Source organism: Mobula hypostoma, chromosome 6 (genome assembly GCF_963921235.1).
Source record: "Mobula hypostoma chromosome 6, sMobHyp1.1, whole genome shotgun sequence".
Classification (NCBI taxonomy): Eukaryota; Metazoa; Chordata; class Chondrichthyes; order Myliobatiformes; family Myliobatidae; genus Mobula; species Mobula hypostoma.
The window spans coordinates 124,182,281-124,209,226 of record NC_086102.1 but is presented as its reverse complement, the minus strand read 5'-3'; the positions used below and the strand labels follow the sequence as shown (position 1 = coordinate 124,209,226).

The 26,946-nt window shown below is 38.9% G+C and overlaps 2 protein-coding genes across 2 annotated transcripts in view; one reads left to right on the top strand and one right to left on the bottom strand.

The window, feature by feature from the left end:
* Positions 1–18,419, bottom strand: part of ndufs1 (NADH:ubiquinone oxidoreductase core subunit S1) — a 53,227-nt gene extending 34,808 nt beyond the window's left edge. The window contains exons 1-3 of the mRNA XM_063051610.1: positions 18,289–18,419; positions 14,710–14,800; positions 2,439–2,530 (exon numbers count right to left, since the gene is read on the bottom strand). Of these exons, the coding sequence (XP_062907680.1) occupies positions 2,439–2,530; positions 14,710–14,800; positions 18,289–18,291 (186 nt within the window). The 5' untranslated portion in view covers positions 18,292–18,419. The remainder of the gene's footprint in view (positions 1–2,438; positions 2,531–14,709; positions 14,801–18,288) is intronic.
* A 539-nt stretch (positions 18,420–18,958) lies between these two features.
* On the top strand, positions 18,959–26,100 carry eef1b2 (eukaryotic translation elongation factor 1 beta 2). Its single transcript, XM_063051609.1, has 7 exons — positions 18,959–19,199; positions 19,559–19,681; positions 21,413–21,536; positions 22,145–22,211; positions 22,914–23,039; positions 24,580–24,647; positions 25,967–26,100. The coding sequence occupies exons 1-7, from the start codon at positions 18,985–18,987 to the stop codon at positions 26,051–26,053; spliced, it is 810 nt and encodes a 269-aa protein (XP_062907679.1). The 5' UTR covers positions 18,959–18,984; the 3' UTR covers positions 26,054–26,100.
* The last annotated feature ends 846 nt before the right edge of the window (positions 26,101–26,946 follow it).

The window sequence follows — 26,946 nt, the reverse complement described above, 5'->3', positions numbered from 1 at the left end:
CTCCCATCAGATTCTTTCTTCTCCAGCTCTTTACCTTTCCCACCCCCTGCCTCAGCTATCACCTTCTAGGCAGTGTGTGCTCCTTCCCCTCACCTTTTTCATTCTGGCATCTTCCCTATTCCTTTCCCATCCTGATGAAGGGTCTCATTTTGAAACATCAACCATTTACTAATTTTCATAGATGCTGCCTGACCTGCTAAGTTCCTCCAGCATTTTGTGTTTGTCCCTCCGTATATCAATGCTTTAAGGGTCCTGCCATGTACTGCATAGTTTCCTCTTATATTTGACCTCCAAAAGTGCAATATTTCACACCCGTCTGTCATGTCTTCACCCGTATTTCCAACTTTACCATTTCATGATATTGGTACTCTACCATATTCTGATGTATATTGGGAAGTCCTCAGCTAATGAGCCATGTATTTAGCAGTAAATCGTTACTGAAGCTATTGAAAGCCATTAAATAAATAGTTGATTTTTCTGAAGAACTTAAAATGCTGTTTTAGCTTCTACAACATAATGAAGCTTTCTGATTAGACAAAGCAAATTAAACACTTAGGAGCAAAAGGGTCATTTAGCCAGCAGAGTTAGTCCTACTATTCAGGTTTCTAGTGGTGACCCGACTCCAAAACTCCAAACATCTGGCTCTCTCCCACACCATTGATAGTTATTAATTATGCATTAAGGTGTGTAATTTTAAAACTCTGAATTAATATTAATAACGCACACAGAATCAATTTCCATTTACCGAAGAATTCTGAGTTCAACTATCCTTTGCTCATAGAAGTACACCCCATCTTCATTCTTGAAAGGTTAGTTTTCATCTTTAGACTATTTCATCTGGTCCAAGACATATCAACAGACAAGCAGCATCCATCCTATTCATTTCCCTCAGTAGGCTGAAAAATTTGACTCAAAATTCCAGAGGATTAAAACTCAAATTTCCAAATTCACTTGTTGTAAATCTTTGCTCATTCCAAGGATTGGTCCAGAAAGAATATACATCAAATGTGGATTAATTAGGATCTTATAAATTATATCACAACTTCAACTCCTTATAGAAGAGTCCACTTATGAGTATTTCTTGTTCCTGAAGATATGTCAATGACCTATCCATCTTTTTCCCCAAACAAGCTTCCGGTCCTCTGCACCTTCTTGCTTTTCACTATTCAGGCATTACTCTGATCTATCTTGTTCACTCCAAAGTGAGTGATCTGATACGTACCTATAGAGCAATTCATTTGCCAGGGTAGGACACTCCCTTAATCTAATAACATTGCTAGAATTTACGCATTAGTCATCGGTTCTGTTTATGTTCTTGCCTATCTTTTAGAACTCAGAAAAAAAATGGATACATTGGATTCTGGTTTATTGGGCCATCAGGTTAATCGGGGCAGCCAATTACTAAAGAACAAAATTATTAAAGGACAACTCTTAAAGAACAAAAACTAATTGAGAAGACTGCCAGAATTCCCTTTGTTTACTTGGGACACTACACTACTTAAATGTGTCAGGAGACGGCTGTCAAACAGTTTCTAACTAGCGTCAGTCACGTGCACTTGCGTGGCCATTAGACACTACACCGTGTTTACAGCGAACAGTTTTTAAAATAGTGTCAGTTGTATGTGTATGTGTTCGAAAAGCTTTAGGAAGTTAGGAACTACAAACAATTTGAAGGTATCAACAACTACCTTCAATATTTCAATGAAAATGAAGATTTGGAGGGTGCAATCATTGAAAGCATTGTATGAAGGCAGTCCATCATCTACAGTAGGTGTCTGCACTGATTTACGGTCAATCAAAAGAATATATCAGCCTACATTGTTTGAATTCCTCAGTCAATAACTATTAGGAAGTAATGGACAGTTTTATAGAACTGTGATAGTACTGATAGTGTTCTAATTTGTTCTGTATTTCATTAAAATGCATAATCTGTCACTCAGTTAAATGGTAGTTTGTCTTTTTTTTAAATACCTTTTAAATCTATTTTCATGAAAGTTCAGCTAATTGGGGGAGCCACCTAATCGGGCCAAAATGTACTGGTCTTGATATGTCCCAATTAAGCGGAATCCATTGCACTTGGCTCTTTATGACATCTACTGGGATAACAAATAGGCCAATTAGTAGAAGTCTACAAACGAATACTAGGATTTTAAGACTGGGGTTATTTGTCATATGTACAGTACAAACTCCTTACAGATAACGGCTGGAATCGAATGCCAACCTTCTGATCACTGTTGCCGTCAAGCATAATAGTAACCACTGCGCTACTGTGCCAACCGCCATATTCACTGCCACGTGCTTGTGAAAAATATTGTTACCCACTCCAATAATTATTTTTCCCAAACATCCCGTCTTGTCACAATAGATTACTAATCAACCTTAACATTGCCCTATTCCATAACAACAGTATTTAAGGTTATTGGTTTAGGAAGACATACCTGTAGAACAGTGGTTCCAGGCTCTACCATCACTGGCTTGCCATCAACAAACACCTCCACCAGGTTGCCAGCTGCTGTTGATGTGCAGCGAACTGCAAACATTAAGAGAAGATAACAACCAGGATTAGTACTCCAGGAGTAAATCACCACAAAGACATGAAATACACCACTGGGACAGGAAAAGAAAGTCAGACAATTAAGTAGTCACTTAAAACAGGGGTCCCCAACCTTTTCTGCACTGCGGACCGGTTTAATATTGACAATATTCTTGCGGACCGGCCGACCCGGCGGGGGGGGGGGTGGGGGTAGGGTTACCAACGGACAAGAGTAGCAGTCAAATATGTTGAGCTTACCCCGAGAAAGACTACAATGACCATGAAGCCTTGCGCGGGCACCTGTGCGCATGCGTGTACCTGCCGATTTTTTTTTCTGCAAATTGTTTTTGGTGATTCTGTTCGGGGGCGGGGTGTTAATCACAACCGGAATATAGGTGATAAGTGGCTAATACACTCAATTTCCTTTCTAAAAGGGTTAATCTAACAAATTTAATATTAAACACACAGCGCATATTTTCCTCGCATGAATATAGTGATAAGTCAATTATCAGGGGAGAACAGGGGAGCTTGAAGTAAGTGTTGAACGAACTTCCAGGAGAAGTGGTAGAGGCAGGTTCAATATTATCATTTAATGAAAAATCGGATAGGTACATGGACAGGAAAGGAATGGAGGGTTATGGGCTGAGTGCAGGTCAGTGGGACTAGGTGTGAGGAGCGTTCGGCACGGACTAGAAGGGCCGAGATGGCCTGTTTCCGTGCTGTAATTGTTATATGGTTATATAAGTCAGTCAACAGCATCATAACATTTTCTTTTCTTTTTAAATCTTTTTATTGAGTAAGTATACAAAAAAGGTAATCCATATAAACATTAATACAATGTTAAAGTATAATAAAATTCCAAAAGATAACAATACCAAAAAGAAAATACTACAAACAATGTAATTTAAGCATAAGAAACCAAGATAACATAATAGTATACTAGATTTTATATATATCAATGGAAAAAAAAGAAAAAAAAACCCCAAAAAAAAACCCACCGTGCAACTAACTAAAAGCAAAGCAAAGCAATGGGCTAACTTGAAACCAAACAGAGTTAAACTTAAAATCACGTCCTCAATCCCGACCTCCATTAAAACAGTGAAAAAAGAACAAGAAGGGTAAATATTACATTAAATGAAAATATCGAATAAAAGGTCCCCAAATCTGTTCAAATTTAAATGAAGAATCATAAAGGTTACTTCTAATTTTCTCCAGATTCAAACATAAAATTGTCTGAGAAAACCAAAAAAAGGTAGTTGGAGCATTAAGCTCTTTCCAATGTTGTAAAATACATCTTTTCGCCATCAAAGTAAGAAATGCAATCATTCTACGGGCTGAAGGGGAAAGATTACTAGAAATTTTAGGTAGTCCAAAGATAGCAGTAATAGGGTGAGGAGAGATATCTATATTTAATACCTTAGAAATAATATTGAAAATATCTCTCCAAAAAGTTTCCAAAGTAGGGCAAGACCAAAACATATGAGTTAAAGAGGCTATCTGCCCCGAACATCTATCACAGAAAGGATTAATATGCGTGTAAAAACGCGCTAACTTATCTTTGGACATATGTGCTCTATGAACCACTTTAAATTGAATTAGGGAATGTTTAGCACAAATAGAGGAAGTATTAACTAATTGTAAAATCTGCCCCCAATCATCCACAGAGATGGTAAGCCCCAATTCCTGTTCCCAATCTACCCTAATCTTATCAAATGGAGCTTTCCTAAGTTTCATAATAATATTATAAATCATAGCCGATGCACCTTTCTGACATGGATTAAGGTTAATTATCGAATCTAAAATATATATAGGAGGAAGCATTGGAAAGGAAGAAAGTATAGTACTTAAGAAATTTCTAACTTGTAAATATCTAAAAAAATGTATTCTTGATAAGTTATATTTATTAGATAATTGTTCAAAAGACATAAGGGAACCATCTAAAAATAAATCCAAAAACCGTAAAATACCCTTAGTCTTCCAAGTTTGAAAAGCGCGATCCGTAAAAGAGGGAGGAAAAAATATGTTACCTAAAATAGGAATCGCTAACCCGAATTGATTAAGATCAAAAAATTTTCTGAATTGAAACCAAATACGCAAAGCATATTTAACGATCGGGTTAGAGACCTGCTTAAGGCGTTTCGAATCAAAGGGAAGAGATGAACCTAAAATAGAACCAAGTGTATAACCCTGAACAGATTGTAATTCCAATGCTACCCATTTAGGAATAGATAGTATGTCCCGGTCAAGTAACCAAAATTTCATATGTCGAATATTAATAGCCCAATAATAAAATCTAAAGTTAGGTAATGCTAAACCTCCATCTCTCTTAGCTTTCTGTAAATGTATTTTACCCAGTCTCGGATTCTTATTCTGCCAAATAAATGAAGAAATTTTAGAGTCGACTTTATCAAAAAAAGATTTAGGAACGAAAATTGGTAATGCCTGAAACACATATAAAAATTTTGGCAAAAAAAACATCTTAACTGCATTAATACGACCAATCAAAGTTAAATATAAGGGAAACCATTTAGATGAAAGTTGAGTAATATGGTCTATTAATGGTAAAAAGTTAGTCTTAAATAAATCTTTATGTTTACAAGTAATTTTAATCCCAAGATATGAAAGGTAATTATTAATCAATTTAAATGGAAATTTATAATATAAGGGAAGATGTTTATTAATCGGAAAAAGTTCACTCTTACTAAGATTTAATTTATAACCTGAGAAAAGACCAAATTGTGCTAATAACTCTAAAACAGCAGGAATAGATCTCTCAGGATTAGAAATATATAAAAGTAAATCATCAGCATAGAGTGATAATTTATGGAACTTTAATCCCCGAGTTATCCCAGTAATATTTGAAGATTCTCGAATAGCAATTGCAAGAGGTTCTAATGCAATATCAAATAATAGGGGACTAAGAGGACAGCCTTGTCGAGTACCACGAAAGAGAGGAAAAAAAGGTGAGTTTAAAGAGTTAGTACGAACCGAGGCTACAGGGGAGTGATATAACAGTTTAATCCAGGATATAAATTTCAAGCTAAAATTAAACATTTCAAGCACCTTAAATAAATAAGGCCATTCTACTCTATCAAAAGCTTTCTCGGCATCTAAAGAAATAACACACTCAGGAACATTTTGTGAGGGAGTATAAACGATATTTAACAATGTACGAATATTATAAAAAGAGTAACGACCTTTAATAAAACCCGTTTGGTCTTCCGAAATAATAGAAGGAAGTACTTTTTCTAGTCTATTTGCTAATAACTTAGAAAAAACTTTAGAATCAACATTTAATAAAGATATTGGTCTATAAGATGCACATTGAGCAGGGTCTTTATCCTTCTTTAGTATTAAAGAAATTGATGCTCTATTAAAAGATTCCGGAAGTTTACCAAGTTTCAAAGAAGCCTCAAAAACCTTATAGAGCCAAGGAATCAATAAAGAAGCAAAACATTTATAAAATTCAACGGTAAACCCATCAGGGCCAGGAGCTTTCCCCAGATTCATAGAAAAAATAACATTCTTAATCTCATCCATTGTAATGGAAGTATCTAATAAAGAAGACATATCCTGTGAAATCTGAGGGAAGTCTAACTTATCTAAAAAATCATTCATATATTTAGAATCTCGAGGAGACTCTGATTGATATAAAGAAGAATAAAAATCACAAAAGGTTTGATTAATCCCCACATGATCCAATATCAATCGATCATTTTGGTTATAAATCTGATTGATTTGAGATTTAACATAATTAGATTTCAATTGATTAGCCAGCAGCTTGCCAATTTTATCACTATGAACATAAAAATCACTTCTTGTTTTCTTTAATTGGTTTACAATCGAGGACGAGAGTAGTAAACTGTGTTCCATTTGAAGTTCAGTTCTTTGTTTGTATAGCTCCTCAGAAGGAGCCATAACATATTTCTTATCAATTTCTTTAATCTTGTCCACAATTGCCATCTCCTCCTGCTTCTGTTTCTTCCTCAAAGCAACGGAATACGAAATAATCTGACCCCGAATATAGGCTTTAAAAGTGTCCCAAAGAGTGTTAACCGAAATATCTTCTGTATGGTTAATTGTAAAAAAAAGCTCAATCTGTTCATTCATAAAATTAACAAAGTCCGAGTCCTGAAGCAACAGCGAATTAAAACGCCATTGTCTATTGTTTGGTATATTGGCCATAATTTTAATAGAAAGCTTAAGTGGAGCATGATCCGAAATGGTTATAGAATCATAATCACATTTAATCACTGAAGGAATGAGACGAGAGTCAATAAAAAAATAATCAATTCTTGAATAGGAATGATGAACATGTGAAAAAAAGGAAAAATCTTTTTCCTGAGGATGCAGAAAACGCCAAATGTCCGTCGACCCAGAATCAGAAAGAAAAAAATTAATCAAATTTGCAGATTTATTAGGTAAAGTCCGTAAAGGAGCCGAACGGTCCAAAGCTGGAGATAAACAGGTATTAAGATCTCCGCCCCAAATCAATGAAAACTCGTTCAAATTCGGAAACTGATCAAACAATGATTTATAAAATTCCGGACAATCCATATTAGGAGCATAAACATTAACCAAAACTACTTTTTTATTAAATAGTAAACCACTAACCAATAAAAATCTACCATTCGGATCAGAGATAATATCCTGTTGTATAAAAGTAACTGAGGAATCTATAAAAATAGAGACGCCTCGAATCTTAGCATTGGAGTTCGAATGAAATTGTTGTCCCTTCCAGAATTTGAAAAAACGTAGTCTGTCCCCCCTCCGTACATGGGTCTCTTGTAAAAATAAAATTTGTGCTTTAAGTCTCCGGAACACTTTAAAAACTTTTTTTCTTTTAATAGGATGATTAAGACCATTAGTATTCCAGGAGACAAAATTAATAATAGACTCCATAAATCCTAAAGTCAACCCACAACAAGGAGGATTGACAATAGGCGTGACCCACAAACCCGGAGAGGAAACAGAACATACAAAAGATACCGGGGAAAAGGACGCAACCAGTACTTCAATAATGTATATAGCCCAAAGAAAAACAAACTAAAACGTGAAGCCCCTCCCACCACCCCCCACCCCAAGACCCCAAGGCAAAATCTAAAGCAAACCCGCCAGAAAGAAGCAAGCGCTAAAACTACCCCCATGACTTCCGGTATACGCTCCCTAAAAAAAAGGTATAAATATGAAAAGGATCAGCTAATTGTAAAACAGTAAAAAAATAAGTAAAAAAAAAGTTAGCTCAATTAGAATACACACAGAACAGAACAAAAGCCGGAAAATATATATTAAAAAAAACCACAATAAACCTCAAACTCATGAATAGACACAGCAACAAAAAAAAATAGGATTATTAACATAAAGTGATTATAAAAAGCAAAACAGAATAAAATTTAAAAAAAAAACTACAAAATTTAAGGCCGCACAGGAAATACGTAAGATGACAAAAGGGAAGTAACCACCCAGAATCCCCTGGGAAAAGAAAGAAATGACGCAGTTAAAAAGAAAGTTTAGCAGCCATATTAAGAAATCAAAAGTAAACTTTTCTGCCCAAATAGGGCACAGAAAAGTTAAAACCAACCAATTCACAGCCTCCGATCAACGGAGAAAATTAAAAAAAAAGGCAATTAAGATGTTGAAGATGAAAGTTGATCCAGATAACTCTGGGCATCCGATGGAGAATCAAAAAAACGAAGGGCTCCATCTAACATGCGAATCCTTAGACGTGCAGGGTACAGCAGCGCTGGTCTTAAATCCATCTTATAGAATTCCGACATCACGGATCTGTAACGGACCCGTTGGTCCCAGATTGGTTTACTGAAATCTTCCACGAATCGGAACTTAAGATCCGAAAAATCAATGAAACCTTTAGATCGAGCGAATCGAAACAGTCTCTCCTTGTCTTGAAAGTAATGAAAACGTAAAATAACATGCCTAGGTCTATCTGACCTAGACGAGTATGATGGGATTCTGTGAACACGATCCAGTAGCGGTGGTTGGTCAGGAAATACAGTAGGGAATGCATCTTTTAAAAGTTGAGAGAAATATTTCATGGGGTTGTTAGCTTCAACGGCTTCTCTCACGCCGATCATTCTTAAATTCTGCCGTCGCATTCTAGATTCCAAGTCAGAGTTTTTAAAAGTCAAAAAGTCAAGTTTCTTCTTCATTACATTAATTGTTTCTTCGATTTTCCCCATTTTAAGCTCACTTTGTTGCGCGAATTTTTGAAGATCAGATATAGCCGACTGATGTTCCGCAATACATGTTTGCATCTTATCAATTAAATCGGCAATTTTCTGGAAATTAGTTGAGATTTCCGCATGAATCAGATCTTTAACAAAGCCTGCAATTTCCGTACGAATCATCTCCCTAACAGAGGTTGAAATTTCCCTCTGAATTAACTCCGATATCGCTTTCAAAGTCACCGGTGATTCAGTCGGAGGGAGATCCGTAGCTTTCGGTTTAGCCGAAGGTTTACCATCCTTGCCGTTTTTCCCGTTCTTAGACATAGCAGATCTAAGTATCATCCAATTGTCAGAGAATTCAGTTTAATTCAAAGTATTATAAAAATTGATGCTTTAATGGTTAATTAAAGTATAGCTGACCATAGAGTAAAAAAACTCAGAGGTAATGGAGCGAGTCAAAAACGCGACTTCACTCCATGAGCGCTACCGGAAGTCCCCCCATAACATTTTAAGTAACATTTGGATATTAAACACACAGCACATTTTTTCCGTATGAACATATAAGATCATTGCAACACACCAATATCGCTGAATCAGTAGGAGCCCTGGGCTTGTTTTCCTGCAACAAGACGGTCCCGTCAAGGGGTGATGGGAGACAGCGATACTCGAAGGGGGTTCCTCGTGTCCAGTCTATTCCACAATTTAGTTTTCGTTGCATTCATTGCAGAAAACTCCGCTTCGCAGAAAAATGTTGGAAATGAAAGCAACGTTTTCAGTGCTTTCGTGGCTATCTCAGGATATTTAGCCTTGACTTTGATCCAGAATGCCGGAAGCGATGTTATGTCAAACTTACTTTTCAGCCGGCCGTCATTTGCAAGCTCGAGGAGTTGATCTCCTTCCCGCTCTGACATGGATGACGCGCGGGTAATGACCTCGCATGCGTAATGGCTCAACGGTGGCCATGACAGGGAATGAGGAAAGGTGCAGCTGACTCATATTGCCAAATCATATCGTTTCCTCGTGGCCTGGTAGCACATGCTTTGCGGTCCGGTGGTTGGGGACCACTGATTTAAAACACCCAACAATGGCCAACAACGTCCAATTTTACTTTACATTTCTGTGCTAGTGTGTTTCATGATCTCAGGCTTGTTCAGCCAATCAAGTGATCTGAGTTATGGTCACATAAATATTTGATCCTGAACCAAGTTCAAGTTCAGTTTATTGTCATTTAATTGTACACATATAAACAGTCAAATGAAACAATGTTCATCCAGACCAAGGTGCACAACACAGTACATATAACTCACAAACACAACACCAAGTAATATTATCACAAACAAATTAACAAGTAATGTGTACATATGACACAAGTTAAAAAATAAACAGTATAATTCTACTGGCGCTTCATACGTTATGAGACCTGGGTGGTGGCAGGGAGTTCAGTAATCTTACAGACTGGGGAGGAAGCTGTTTCCCATCCTAACAGATCTTGTCTCAATGCTACGATACCTCCTGCCTGATGGTGGGGACCAAAGAAAAAGAAGACATGGGCAGTAACACTGGGGAAGGGAGAGAAACCGTGTGAAAGACTGGCACATTTACATGTCTGGAATTGGTTCTAATTCCATCTGGGGTATTACATGACTTATTTTAACCTACCAAAGTCCACATCACTACCCTTGGGTAACATGAACTGTGTTGCACAATTTTTGTCAGAGGAGCTTGAATAGCTGGAAACTACCTTTACTTGGGACAGGTCTTCACTTAAGCTATAAAGCTTTGCTCAAAAACTACAGCTCCTAGAAGCAGAGGATAGGTAGAGTCAACAGAACAAAATTGGTGAAAAGGCATTTTTAATTTGTCTTTCTGAACCTTATCAGCAATCCTAAAATTAAACAATTAAATGGAGTTTGCTTTTATTCATTCATTGTGGGGTGCCACAATAGCAAAGCGGTTAGTGTGACACTATTACTGCTCGGAGCGTTGGAGTTCAAAGTTCAATTCCAATGCCGTCTGTAAGAAGTTTGTATGTTCTTCCCATGAGCGCCTGGGTTTCCTACAGGTTCTCCAGTTTCCTCCCACATTCCTAATTGGAAATTGTCCTGCGATTAGGCTAAGGTTAGATAGGTGGGTTGCTGGGCAGTGCAGCTCGTTGGGACAGGAGGGTCTGCTCTGTGCAAAATCTCTAAATAATAAATAAATCTTCCCTTCCGGTGGTAATGGTAAGCCACTGCAGTCATTGAAATGTGGGTTTACACACAATTTTGTAAGAAAGTTCCAGCATTGTGACCCAGCAATGGTGAAGAACTAGTGATATATTCATGTCAGGATGGTGCATGGCTTGGAGGGCAATTTTCAGCTGGTGGAATTACTGCACTTTTGTTGCTCTCGTCTTTCCAGCTAGTGGCCTGGAAGGCACTGTCTAAGGAGAATTAGTAAAGGGCTGCAGTGCATCTTGTAGATGGTACAAATTGTGTGTCAGTCATGAAGTGTGACTGGGGAGCCGATCAAGTGGAGAGTTATATCCTGTGTAGCGTCAAGCTTCTTGAATGCTATTAAAGCTACGCTCACCTGGGCAAGTGGAAGATCATTCTACCAAACTCCTGACTTGGGCCTTTTAGATATTGACAGGCTTTGAGGAATTAGGAGATGAGTTATTCCCGAGAGGAGTCCTAGCCTCTGACCTGTTTTTGCAGCCACATTGTGTATATGGCCACTCCTGGTAGGTTTCTAGTCAATGATAGTCCCCAGTTATTGATAGTGGGAGATTTAGTGAAGGTAATGCCATTCAGTGTCAGGGAGCAATAACTGGAGAGGCTATATTTCATTAGAAGTTAGAGGAGATTTGATTTGTCACCCAAAACCCTCAAAAACTTCTACACATATACCATGGAGAGCATTCTGACAGGCTGCATCACTACCTGGTACGGGGGTGGGGGCTACTAACCAGGATTGAAAAAAGCTACAGAAAGTTGTAAAATTAATCAGCTCCATCATGGGTACTAGTCTCCGTAGTATCAAAAACATCTTCAAGGAGCGGTGCCTCAGAAAGACGTCATCCACTATTAAGGACCCTCATCACCCAGGACATGCCCTCTTCTCATTGTTACCTTCAGGAAGGAGGTACAGAAGCCTGAAGGCACACGCTCAGCAATTCAGAAACAGATTCTTCCCGTCTGCCATCTGATTTCTAAATGGACATTTAACCCATGAACCCTACTTCACTTTTCTGTATACGCACCATTTTTAATTTAATTTTTTAATATACAAAGATGTACTTACTATAATTGACTTCTTTCTATATTTGTCATGTATTGCATTGTACAGCTGCTGCTGCTAAGTTAACAAATTTCATAACATATGCCAGTGATATCAAACCTGACTCTGATTCTGATTTTGGGTTTTCCCTCGTCAGATCTCACCATTGCCTGGCATTCACAAACTGGCTGTTGGAACAAACTTCCGAGCACTAAAACTATACTGGGTGTAAGCCACGATCTTCAAATACAACACGAACGTTTCTCACATTGGAGCAAAAACCAGCCCAAAAACAAGTACTCAAGATGTTACAAGTTGAGATGGCAGTTTCTATGCCAGCAATGAGTTCCATTTTCCAAATTTGCCTTCCTTCTGGCTTTTGCTGATACCAGTTTGCATTACATTAAAGCCATATACACACTGAAATAATGCAAAACTAATACAGACTCCTCAATGCAATAAGCCTCAAACCAAAATCCAACAATGGCAGCCACAACAAGCAGGTCTCTGGCTCCGTGGCTCAGAAGGGAAGGCGGGAGAGAAGGAGTGCAGTAGTGATAGGGATTCCATAGTTGAGGAGCAGACAGATTCTCCGGATGTGAAAAAGAAATGCAGGTGGCATTTTGCCACCCAGCAGCAAGGGTCAGAGGTGTCTGGGATCGGGTCCAGAGCATTCTAAAGGGGGAGGGGGAGCAGTCAGAAGTCATGGGACATATCGGCAGCAAAAAGGAGGTCCTGGATAGAAAGTATAAGGAGTTAGGTAGAAAGCTGAGAAGCAGGACCACCAGTAATCTCTAGATGGCTACCTGTGCCACAAGCCAGTGAGGGTGAGAATAGGTTGATTTGGCAGATGAATGTGGGGCAGAGAAATTGGTGCATGGGGCAGGGTTTCAGATTTCTGGATCATTGGGTCTCTTCTGGGGAAGGTGATGGCCTGTAGGAAAGACCGGGTTACACCTGAACCCGAGGGAGACCAATATCCTTGCAGGCAGGTTTGCTAGAGCGATTGGTGAGGATTTAAACTAATTTGGCAGGGGAATGGGAATCGGAGTGATAGGACTGAAGGTGCAGGCAGTGTGTAGTGAGACTGTAAGGAAGGACAGGCAGATGTTAGGGCAAAATTGCAGTTAGTGGGATGAGTTGAAGTGTAACATGGGGGAAAATCAAAAAGGGTGATAAATACACGGCTGAACATGTTATATTTGAATCCACACAGTATACAGAATAAGGTAGACGATCTTGTAGCGCAACTAAGAGATTGGCAGATACGACACTGTGGGCATCATTGTGTCGTGGCTGAAAGATCATGGAGCTTAATACCCAAGGATACACCTTGCATCAAAAGAACAGGCAGGTGGGCAGAGGGAGGGGTATGGCTCTGCTGGCAAAAAGTAAAGTCAAACACTTAGGAAGAAGTGACATAGGATCAGAAATGTACAATCATTAAAGGGAGAGTTAAGAAACTGCAAGGGTAAAAAGACCCGGATGGGAGTAATATACAGGCCTCCAAATAGTAGCCAGGATGTGGGCTACAAATTACAACAGTGGATTAAAAAAAGCATGTAATAAGGACAATATTATGACAGGGATGGAGGATTTAAAATGCAGGTAGATTGGGAAAATCAGGTTGATGCTGGATCCGAAGAGAGGGAATTTGTAGGATGCCTACAAGATGGCTTTAAGAGTAGCTTGTCTTTGAGCTCACTAGAGGAAAGGCAATTCTGGATTGGGTATTCTGAAGAGAAGATGGAGCACCTGTGGCTGACAAGGGAAGTCAACAAAAGGCAACTAAAAAAGCCACAAGGAAAGAAAAGATGAAATATAAAGATAAGCTAGCCAATAATATAAAAGAGGATACCAAAAGTTTTTTCAGATATAAAGTGAGTATAGTTGCTATTACTAAACAGAAGATGCTTGGGAAACTAAAAGGTCTGAAGATAGGTTAAGTCACCTAGAACCCAGGGTTCTGAAAGTGGTAGCTGAAGAGATTATGGAGGCATTAGTAATGATCTTTCAAGAATCACTAGATTCTGGAATGGTTTTGGAGGATTGGATAATTGCAAATGTCACTCCACTCTTTAAGAAGGGAAGGAGGCAAAAGAAAGGAAATCATAATAGGCCAGTTAGCCTGACTTCTACAGTTGGGAAAATGTTGGAGTCCATTATTAAGGATGAGGTTTTGGTATACTTGGAGGAATTAATAAAGTAGGTCAAAGTCAGCATGGTTTGCTTAAGAGGAGGTCTTACCTGACAAATCCATTTAGCATCTGACAAATCTTTTTAGCATTCTTTACACAGTTAAGCATTTGGAAAGAGTGTCACTGGAATGTACTTAGACACAGGTTTGCACACAGCTAGTTGAACAAACATTAGACCAGAGATATAAGTTTGGTCAGAGATACGTTTCAAAAGTATTAAGACAAGATAGACGGTGTTGTTTTAGGGATTGGAGTGGACATCATCATCGGATTTTGATGGACAACCGAAGAAAGAGAAGAAAGAGCTTGGGATTAGTAAAGTCAAGACAGAACCATAATGATGTCAATTATACTCAATATTCCCTTATCCTGAGGCGCACAAATTCCTACAGAAGATTGAAATATTAAAAATATCTTTGCTAGAGATTATAATATGCCTCACATAAAACATCAGTAACCACATGCATACACATACATAACAGGGGACTAAAGTGGTTAAACGAGCAATAACTATTTGTCACAACTACTTATTTACCAATACTCTTTGTTCTGAGGCATTCTTTAGTCGAGCGCGCAGCACTTGTTAACGTCTTACGGATCACAGGTAACCGCAGCATGATGGCGAACTGAAACAATAAAAGAGTTCCATTAGCAACAGCTTACGTAAACTTGAAAAGTGTATCAGAAGCTCTAGAACAGGATATAAGAGAGTCATGAAAGGTAATCATTTATTCCAACAAAGAACAAATTCACCATTTCCAAAGTATTATTTTTCTTCATTCTGTGAGCACAGACCTAATTCTGAGTCACCGAAAATAGATTGACCCACTGACTCCTTGCTACTCAATTCAAAGGCAACAAAGCTGACCCCACTCCTCCCTCCTTCCCTCCCTTTCTTTTCTTTTTCTCTCCTTTTCATAGAAATAGATGCAGCAGAAGACAAACAAAATTAGCCTGGCTATGTTTCTGATTACCACTCACTATGTTGTACTGGTCACTTTTGATACTTTTACCAGTCAACTAATTTCATGACTCCTAAGCCCTCGACCCCTTTGCCAAGAACAAAAGTCTGTCAAGATTCTTCACTATTTCAAATACCTCTATCAGATCCCCCTCAAGTATCTATGTTCCCTGAAAACAGCTCTTCCAATCCATTCATGTAACTTATTACTGGAATCATTAAGTACATCTCCTTTTAAGGCCTTCACAACTTTCCTAAAATGTAGCACCCAAAATGGGACAAAATACTCCAGTTATGACCAGACCAGTGATTTACAAAAAATACTCCACTTGTGACCAGAGCGGTGATTTACAAAAGGTTCACCATGACCTTCCTTATATAATACATGCTTCTACTTATGAAGCCAGAAAAATTCTCAACCTGCACTGACATTTTAGAAAATTTATATCTACAACCCCCAAAAACTTTCCGTTACTGTAGAATCGTGTCCTGTCGTTCATCCTGCTTTCCTCATTCTTCCCAACAAAATGTAACACAATACCAGACATCCCACCTCTCCTGGGAGTTCCGGGAGTCTCCTGCATATTAATAGTGGCTCCCTGATGCCCGCAAATTATATACAATATCACGGAAATCAATTTTTTTGAGAGCGAGCGAGAGAAAGCAAGAGAGCGCGAGCATGACAGAGAGCGAGAGTGAGTGAGAGAGAAAGCGAGAGCACTTGAGAGTGCGCGAGCGACGAGAGAGAGAGAGAGCGCGAGCCAGGGCGCGCCATGGCAGAGTGTTCCAAAAAAAAATAAAACGTACGTCACCCCAGACTACACTAAAGTGTACCCCTGCCTAATAGGGGTCAAAATAATGACAGTGTTGCTCGCTGCACTGTTTGCAACAGTGACTTTTCTATTGCCCATGGTGGGTTAAGACTGTAAAAGACATGTTGAGGTGAGTTTAACAGGTGTCATTCGTTCCCGGAAGTCTCCCGCAAATTGATGGTGCTACCTCCCTGAAATGTGTTTTTGCAGGGTGGGATGTCTGCAATACACCAGCAAAAAGGTCACCATTGACATGATTGGACAAAGGGCCTGCTTCTGTTAAAGCATTTCTGTAGGAACTTATCATCTATGTGTCCACTAATTCCATTAGCCCAACAACAGCTTCCAATAAAGAAACACAATGGTCCTAGTGCTGACCTCTAGGGAATTTCACACCACACTTCCCTCCAGTCTGCAAAACAACTGTTCACCAATGCTCTGCCTCCTGCCACTTTCATTTTTGTTTTTTTTTAACCTTTTTTTTAGTATATGTATAAAACTATAATTATTTATACATTCCTAAGTACACATTAAGATGATATAAAAAGAAATTAGACACTTAAATAGATAATTATGTGCAGTTGAAATTCTACTCTATTAGGCTGTAATGATATTAGTTGTTAAGAAAAATAGTAATAATAGTGGATTAATAATAATTTCCATATCTCTCTTCTGGACCATTTCTTTCTGGTCCAAAATGTTGTATGTAAGCCTATGTAACTACCATTGTAGGTGTTTATATCCTAACTTGTTCATGTTTGCTCCTACCCCCAAACATAATTTTCCAATCCCTATGTACTTATTTACTTAATTTTATCATTTTTTATCCCTTTCCCAAATCTTTTCCTTTACTTGTGTTAATTCTCCATTTTCCAAGAAAAGAAAAAAAAACAAAAACAGTAGACATTTAGACCAGGGGTGCTTAACGTTAGCAATATTACTGTGTTGCCGCCGCTTTCATTTTCATTATAATCAGCACTGCTACTCTCCCTTTCATGACACAGATTTCAACCTTGACGAGCAGCCTATAATGTGGCTCCTTCAACAAATGCCCTTTGAAAGTCTATATCCACCTCATCAACTCGTTCTATAATCTCATCAGAAAACCCTATCAAGGTAAGCACTATTTCTCTTTAATAAATTCTTGCTGGTTTTCCCCAAATCAATCCATACTTGTTCAGGTGACTTCTAATTCTGTTTACTACAGGGAAAGAAAGACAAATATGTGCCATTCTACACAGGGGGAGTGGGCACAGGGGGACGGGGACGGGGTGGGAGGCGGGAGAAGAAGGCATCAACAGTAGAAAGACTTTTAACATATTATGACATTAACTTATCAAATGACCTACCCAGGGCCCAGCACGTGACGCAATCTGAAGAAAAACACACCAGCATCTTTACTTTCTTAGAAGATTAAGCTTGTCACTGAACATTAACAACTTGTACAGAAGTACTGTTGAAAATACCTTGATTGGTTGTATAATGATCTGGTACGGCAATCTGAATGCACGGGAACACAAGAAGCTGCAGAGAATCATGGACTCTGCCCGACACAACATGGGCACCTCCCTCACCACCATCAGTACTAACTACAGGAGGTGCTCCCCCAGGAAGGACACATCCATCAAAGATCCCCACCATTCTGGCCATGCTGTCAGAAGGCCAAAGTCCTGCACTATTAGGTTCAAGAATAGCTACCTCTCTTCAATTGTGTAGTACTTCAACCAACCAGACATCCCTAATCATTAGAGTTAAACAACACTATATTCACTTTCCAGTAAAACGGTTCAAAAGGACAGCATTTATTATTAAAGACCCCGATTCTTCCCCGCCATAGCTTCGGGGAATCTTTTAAAAGATGTTGTGGTTTAAGAATGTATCTTCACCATTATACTACCAACAATACGGGTGCTTCAGTGTAGCATTGATATTCAACGGAGATTTCTTGCTCACAGCTAGTGAACCCAGACACGCAAACCCACAGCCCATTCACTCACAGATAAGGTGCTTTTGAATCTGAAATGCCACTCACTGAAAACCTAAAAATAAAGGCTGAAATGCTGGAAATAAACTGGTCTTCAACCTGAAATATTGTCGCTTCTCTTTGTAAACTGTCTTTGCAGCCTTCAGTACACGTACATTTATTTACATGGTTAAGCGCAATGCAAGACAAACATAAACACCGAGCGGAGACACAATTCCAGAGGCTAAAATCTGAAGCAAGAGAACAGATTGCTGGAGGGATTCAACGAGTCAAGCAGCATCTGTGGAGGCAACGGAATGGTCTCGGAAACCTTCATCAACAAGGAAAGAGAGTCCACTTAAAGACGGAAGCGATTACCATGAGGAATCCAGGGCACAAGATTTTGCAGGTACACCTTTACAAAAGCCTAGACGCTGATGATAAAGAGAGAGCGCCTGCAGGGTGAGAAAGACGGAGGAAGAGCGAGTCCTGCACCGTCTGCCAAGTCACCCAGAGAGCAGTCAAGGGCAAAGCGGCGCAACCCAAACATTGGCCGCACACCAGCCAACTCTTCGCCGCATGCAGCCCAAGGCACGAAACTTCACCCTGCTGCAAGCACCAGTAGCCGAACCGATCTCGGATAATCCCCACCATCATGCTCCCCATCAATACCTGCTCGCTATTTGGCCTTCTCAACCAGAACAGCGGCGACAATGGCGGCTCGGCTCTTTCCGAGAACGGATCGGCAATTCCCGGCTCTTTCCGGAACGGCGCTCCTCAGCATCACCGGCCGGAGTCGCGAACTCGGAAGATTGCGATGTTATTTCTTCATCTTTGGTCATCAATATTAGTAATTTTAATTTGAGTTATGAAGTATGAAACAAATTAATCTTTGTTAAAATAAAATCGTTAGGTAAGAAATTGCAAAAGGCTTCGGCAATTTCCATGAAACGTAGTCGATCGATTAAAATGATTTAATTTTAATTTAATGGATAGAATAGTTTAGACAAATAATCTAGTAAAAAAATCAAACATTCTAATTATTTTTAATCTATTTTATTCTCCAAAATTGCGATGCCCTCGGCTGATTCCGTATTCACTCGGCTGTTTCCGGCGCTGGTTATAAAGAGGCAGCGCGGCGGCTGCGGCCTCTTGCAGTTGCCGCTGCGCTGCGTGTCGTGTTGGCGTGGACGGGGCTTAGTGTCAGCCATGGGGTTTGGTGACCTGAAGGCCGCATCCGGCCTGCAGATGCTTAACGATTACTTGGCGGATCGCAGCTACATCGAGGGGTGGGTGAGAGACTGAGGCAAGGGCGCAGGGAGACCGGGAAATGGGCCTAAACGTGAATGGGAACTAGGGGGGCTTTGGAGAGAGAAAAGGGGACAGCAGGGATGGTGGTGCTGCGTGAAGAAAGTTCGGGAATAAGGACACGCCGGAAAGGGGTGAGTAGGAGTTGGGGGGAGAGAGAGAGAGGTGGGAGTAAAATGCACAGGCACCTCTTGGAGAGGCACAAGAAATAGAGAGTTCTTAATCTACCATTCTCCACTTCCACGTCCTTTTTTGTGTCCCCTAACTTCTTTCATGTTCTGTTGACTGGGGCTGCGATCAGAGTGGTGTTCTTGAGCACGTTTTGTTTTGTGTTTAAAAGGTATGTTCCGTCACAAGCAGACATCGCTGTGTATGAAGCTCTTGGTGGGCCACCTGCGCCTTCATTCTGTCATGCACATCGGTGGTACAATCACATTCGGTCCTATGAAAGCACTAAGTCCAGGTATGTAGTCTGCTGGAAATAGAAGGGTACGGGCTCCTCATTCCTGGTCTGCCATGTAGTTTTTGTATCTCATTGACACTTAACTGTTCTAATCACATTTCCTTTGATTCCTTTAATATCCAGGCTATCTATTGATTTCTATCTTGAATATAATTACTTCCTCTGCCCACGTGAGTAGAGCCCAAAAGATTCGCCACCTTCTGGGTGAAGAGATATCTTCATGCAAGTCCTGAATGGTTAGCCCTTTATGTTGAGATTGTAGACCCCTAGTTCTGGACACTTCAGTGAAGGAAACCACGATCCCTGCATCCATCATGGCCAACTCGGTAAATTTTGAATCGCTTAGATTATCATTCTCCTTTAGACTCTTGTCTACCTACTTGGACACCACCCCCACCCCCCAAATTCCATCCCATCCCATCCCAGGAATTGGTCTGTGTGAAATCTCTTGAACTCCCTCTATTGCAGATACAGGGGATTCTGGTTAATTGGAACCCATCTGGAACAGCTTAATTTTGGGCCCAATTACGCTGCTTCCCCGATTAGCTGAAGGTTCATGGAAATTTAAAAAGTATTACAAAACACAAACTAACATTTAACTTGGTAACAAATTACTAATTCAAATGAAATAGAGAACAAATTGAAACACTACCAATATTACTACCATAATATAAAACTATGTAAAGTTGCTGATAGGTATCTATGGAGGAATTCATCCAATGTATGCTGCTGTGTCCTTTTGATTGACTGTAAATGAACAAAATCAGCACAGGTGCCTGGTACAGATAATGGACTCCTTCATATGATGATTGCATCCTCCAAATCTTCGTTTTCATTGTTGTGTTCAAGATGAACACATACCTTCAAATTCTTAGATTCCAAACTTCCTGAAGTGAAATACATTTTCATTCCTGGCATCTCCCAAGCATGAAAGCAGTTCTGAATTGCCTTGCTGCTTATTTCTCACTAGCTGTCGGTGGCAAAAATCACTGCTATTTGAACACAAACACGTGCAACTGGCGCTATCTTCCAGAATATAACAGCATGTTTTTGCAGTATGTAATTAGAAGATCTTGCTGAAATTGTTCAGATCTTCTAAATGTTTAATTTAACGTGTAGTTTTGATTTCTGCATCTAAGCAGGTTTGTACTTAACCTGGAATCAATGCAGTTTGGATTCTGTAGATTATTTCTGGGCTGAGGGGGAGACTTGACCTAAAATCCCAGCGTAAGACTTGATTATATCAAAATGTATATGATTCTGTGGGGGATTGGGATAACTGCTGAGGGGTCTTGCACAATGAGTATATTCTAACAAGGTGGCCATTGAGGACTGACATGAATTACAGTGGCTATGTAAAGAGTGCTGTAAATGTTGGGAATTCTCTAAAGAGCAATGGCTGAGCTATCAATGAAATCTGATCAAGATCAATGGATCTGGGAACTGGACACATTGGTATAACAGATTGTCTTGTCTTGTCCATACAGTATCAGCTGCTGCTGCTGCTGCTAGACTATAAATGTGCAGGAGCAATGTGTGGTTAAGTGCCTTGCTCAAGGACACAACACGCTGTCTCAGCTGAGGCTCGAACTCGCGACCTTAAGATCACTAGTCCAATGCCTTAACCACTTGGCCACGCGCTCAGTGGTGACTGTGGTGTAACCCTAAGCAGTATGCATTAATTTATGTTGTAGCATATTTAATACATTTCTGGTCTTTAACCCCTAACAGCCTTCCAGGTGTTAAGCAACCAATTAGCAAATATGGTCCACAAAATGTAGCAGACACAACCTCAACAAAAGCAGAGGCAGACGATGATGATGATATTGATCTCTTTGGGTCTGATGATGAAGAGGTGAGTTCTTTGTAGTTTTAATGTGGCTGACAGCATACCCACCAACTTGCCCGTGGTCATAGCTTGAAAATGTTGGACCAATGTTGTACATTTATGGATAATCTAAGCAACAAACTTTGAATGTTTTAATCTCACTTGCTAAACATTAACTGTCAAACTCCTGAATTTCATACGTGCACATTTTTAGAAAAACATTTGTTCAGATATAGACTATTAGGCTTATCAGTGATCTATTAAGTATGATGGAAGCTGATTGATTGTGCTAAGGTGAAAACTACTTGTTCAAGCTATAAACTGGTACTTTCATTGGCTTCAGTGTGCATATTCCCTTTCATAATTTTGTATATTCTGCCAATTTTGTTATTGCTTTAAATTTTAATTATAATTTCCCTATGAATATGACTGGTTTTCATGATGATTTCAATTCACCATCTTTCGGCTGAATATATGATTACGCCATCTATAATCTGATGAAATCGGTCTAGTATTGATATAACAAACAGATGCTGGAAATCCAAAGCAACCATATGCATTCCTCCAGTTTTTGTGTGTGTTGCTCAGTGTTTGTATATTAAAGTTTGTCATAATTGACTTTATGTCTCTTACAGGAAGGTGCAGAAGCTCAGAGGATCAGGGAAGAACGCCTAGCTCAATATGAAGCTAAAAAGTCCAAGAGTACGTATTGTCAATTAGCTATGTGATCGAATGTCAGCACTTAAGGATTGTTTGTTAAAAGATAACTAATTTGTTAAAAACTTCAAATAATTGTCACAGCCTGTGTGAAAATACTGTTTCAGACCATATTTTCTCTTGCTCAGTAACCAGGTGTCACAGCAGAGTTGTTTAAACAATTAACATGGTGCATGTTAGAATGTTTTAGTTCCCTTGTCTCAATAGAAAGAATCCTAGATCCTTGTAGTGGTCTGCCACTACAGGGATGTGTTATACTGAAAATGACCAACAACTCCGTGTTACGTAGATTAGTACTGTTAGTGATATTATTGAAAAGCTCAGTGTCTGGGTTCAATGATGATTTAAATTTACCATCTTTCGCCTGAATTGATGATGTCAATTTAATCTGATGAATCCAATTTCTCATTTGTTTTAAGTATCGTAACCATTTATCGATATTAGTAGTACAACTTAATGCGCTCTTAGCAATATAGGGCTTTTTGAAGTTAGTTTAGATTCTGAAATGTGAAAAGGCAACTTGGATTTTTTTATGGTGGGAGACTGCATGGTTTGCAGATGGGTGGTACAAGACTGTGGAGAGCAATCATTGTTATGAACCAGTCAGGCCAATGACCTGTGCTATTGTGGATGTAATTGAAAGAGTCTTACAGTAAATTGCTGCATTGAATTTTTAATTACCTTTAGAGCCGACACTCATTGCCAAATCATCTATTTTACTGGATGTAAAACCATGGGATGATGAAACTGATATGAAAAAAATGGAAGAATGTGTGCGTTCTATCACAATGGATGGCTTAGTTTGGGGTTCTTGTGAGTATAATCTAAGTTTGAAACAATCATTGGATTACTTTTGTTTTGAATGAGAACTGCATTAGTATTGGTAGATTTGATAAGCTTAAGTTTCTGAAAGATATATTGACTGTAGATCCCTCGGGCTGCTATTGTTGGGAAGTCAAGCATTTTTATTTTTGTCTTTTATCGGCTGCTTGATTCACATTATGGATAGCACCAGTCTGAATGAAGGTTGCAGCCAACTGCCTAGGAAATTGGAGTTGAGTACTGCACAGAAATAAGCCCTTCAGGCCTCTCCAATCCACGTAGCTATCCAAAATTCCCGGATGAAACTGCATCGACCAGATACACTGGCAGTCTATCCCATGCTCACACCATCTTCTGAGTGAAGAAGTTTCCTGAGTCTCCCAAATTAGTTCACTATGACCTGAAGTTCTAGTTTCACCCGAGTGAAAGGGGAAAAGCCTGCATGCATTTGCTTTTTCCATTCCCCCGCCCCCATAATTTTATATACCTCTAAAGATTTTCCCGCATTCTCTTGTGCTACAGGAAATAAATCCTAACCTATTTGAAATCTATTAATGCCACGTCTCCTTGATTATGATATAGTTCATTGAATATCTTTGGATGATATGTAATTAATTGCACTGTCACAATTTTAATATATGTAATATGGTAATGGGTTTTACTGAACACAGTTCTAAACTCAAACTAAGACTTTAAACCCTTTTCGATGTAAATAGCCAGGAGTACTGTTACTAAAGGTAGATTATACTGTAACTACCCAATCTTTAAAGACTAGTTTACTTCCCTGTTTATTCTGTAAAGCAAAGCAAAGATGCTTTCAAAAATAACAATGAAAATGTTTTTGAAATACCAAAGAAAACTATAAAGGACTGTTATTAAAAAAAAATCAAATTAATATTTGATGTGAGCACCCTTTGATCTTAAAACTGCATCAATTCTCTTAAGCAGTTTTATAAGAAAATCAACGGTAGTTCTGTAGACTTTGGCTGCTGTCTCTCCAGGTAATCCCAGGTGGCCTCTGATCAGGGTTCTGTGGAGACCATACCTTCTGAAGCTGTATAAAAACATCTATAGGGTGTCTTAAGACTTTTGTGCAGTATTGTACGAAGGATGAAACTCCGTGAAATTGTGATCCTGAAAGGTTGCTGGATGACAGCATGACATCAATATTCCAGCTTGTATAGGTCCCTGATGTTGGAATTGTAGCTTTGTGTTTCTTCTCAGTGCTGTCGGGTTTAAATTTCTTAATGTTTTTGAATGGAAATATCTGCATGTGAGAATTCATTTGAGAAGACAGTCATTGGGAGGGTGGAGTTTGGTGGCAGATAAGCTTTTCTCAGTGCTTCTATTGGTTTTCATTGTTTTGCATTGCTACCTTTGAGTTCATTGCTATGTATATTTCCAGATTACAGAGGAAGTTATAGAAAAACAGCTAAATCCATATACATCACCTTTGGCTACTGTGTAGTTGTCTGAGATAATAGATGTGAATATTAGGTTTTTAATGTTGCTTAATTTTATTTCGTTACAGCTAAACTGGTTCCAGTGGGTTATGGCATCAAAAAATTACAGATTCAATGTGTGGTGGAAGATGATAAGGTAAGGATGTGGTCGTGTACAGATTTTAGCTGGACTTTGTCTTGTAAATGAAAGTAATAAGCTCAAAGTTTGCAGTGTGTTTGTATGTCATTCTTTTAAATACTAATATTTTAATTGTTACAAATGAGCAAACACTTGCTAAACTAATCTTGCTGGAAACTTCAGTCAGTTGGGCAATTGATAGATTTTTAGCTATTTAGCATAGAGACTGCTAATTTCATTGATCAGTCCTCAGAGATCTTGGTCAGTGTTCTTCAAATTTTATTTTCTCACTCTTTGGTTACAAGTTGTTCAGGTATACATTTCTGTCTTGTAGCTATTAGCAACTGAGTAGCTGGTCTGTGGCTTTAGTGATCAAAACAGAGTAAAAAAGGAAGAAAACACGAGGAATTCTGCAGATGCTGGAAATTCAAGCAACACATCAAAGTTGCTGGTGAACGCAGCAGGCCAGGCAGCATCTCTAGGAAGAGGTGTGTTGACTGTACCTCCTCCTAGAGATGCTGCCTGGCCTGCTGCGTTCACCAGCAACTTTGATGTGTGTGGCTTAAAAAAGGAAGTTCTATTTACTGGCTATTTAGTCCATTATACAGTTGTTCACTGTACTGAAAACAAGATTCAAGCATTTATTTTGCAGGAAACAGTGGTTTAAATTCACTTAAGTATTGATCTCAAGGATATTTCAATTCCATTACCTGAAATGTTGTACTCCAGTACTGCCTGTAGAATGTATTTTTCGTTTTGAAGTCTCTACTTTTCCTTTTGTTTTAGTTTAGTAATGTCGATTGGCTTGAATTAGGTTGATAACTGGGATCAAATTATTGTGCATTTTTCCAGTGACTGGAATAACTCGGGAACTTGCTTTTGTAGCACATGGGGGCAATAAAACAGTCAAAGTGAAAGCACTTATTTTAGTTCTGCTGTTATACACTTACTCAAAGAATGAACATGGCAACATGGTGGAAAGAAACTGAATCTGGTGGTTATAACGTTTCCATGTCAATGTTTCATTTCTGGCAATCATACAGAAATGTGAGTAGACTTGTTTTAAAAAGTGGAAAATGATTCTCCTTGTCAAGTGGGGTTGGAGAAGAGAGTAGCCATTAACAAATTTGTTAATTGGGTTAAATGGTTAATTGAACTGATTGAGTTCAATGTAAATGACTGATTACTACTATTTCATCACTTTTTCACTTATGTTCTGAACTCCAAAGATTATTTTATAAAATATACTTACAAGCATATTAATATGATTAAATATTTAGATATACTTATTTGCAGCTTCCATTTTTGGAATATTCTAACTGAATATTTCTTTTCAGGTGGGAACAGATATGCTGGAAGAAGCTATCACAGCATTTGAAGATTATGTTCAATCTGTTGATGTTGCAGCCTTCAACAAAGTCTAAAGCACCAACTATTGAACACAATAAAAGTTAGCATCTGCAGAACTTCATATCAGGTCCTTTGTTTTATTTATGTTGGCTTGGGGCTGCTGCTCACTTAGTATGGGAGGTCAAGTTTGTTCAACCTGCACATGTTCTCTAATCTAGGCAGCATCCTGGTAAACCTCTTCAATATCCTCTCCAAAGCCTCAACATTCTTCCTATAAAAGGGGTGACCAGAACTATATGCCAAAATAGTTTATAAAGCTGTGACATAACTTCTTGACGAATTAATTGCCTCAAATAATAATATTCCATATGCTGCCTTAACCACCCTTTCAACCTGTATAGCCCACTTTCAGAGAGCTAAGAACTTCGACCCCAAGATCCCACTGCTCATCAACACTGTTGTAAGAGTCTTTCTTTTAACAGTGTACGGTCTCTTTGCATTTGACCTACCAAGGTGCAACATTTGGCCAGGGTAGAATCCATCCTCCATATCTGCAGCTGATCTAAATTCCACTGTATTCCTTCCCATTCTTCTACACCACCATCTTTCAATCAGCTGTCAAACATACTAACCCATTCATCTACATTTTCATCCAGACCACGGGCAGGGCCTATAAGAAGTATTCACCCACCTCCTTGGAAATCATCATATTTTACATTGAATCAGAGTGAATTTAAATTTTTTTTTTTGACACTGATAAACAGAAGGGACTTGTCAGTGAAAACTAAAACTGCAGAAGCTCTTGTCAGATTGCATGGGGATCACGAGTGAACAGTGTGTTTCCAGCCACAAATTCTCAGTTTGATTGAGGTCTAGACTCAGATTTAGCCACTCCAGGACATTAACTTTGTTATTTTTAAGCCGTTCCTGCGTAGCTTTGGCTTTATGCTTGGGGGTTATTGTCTTA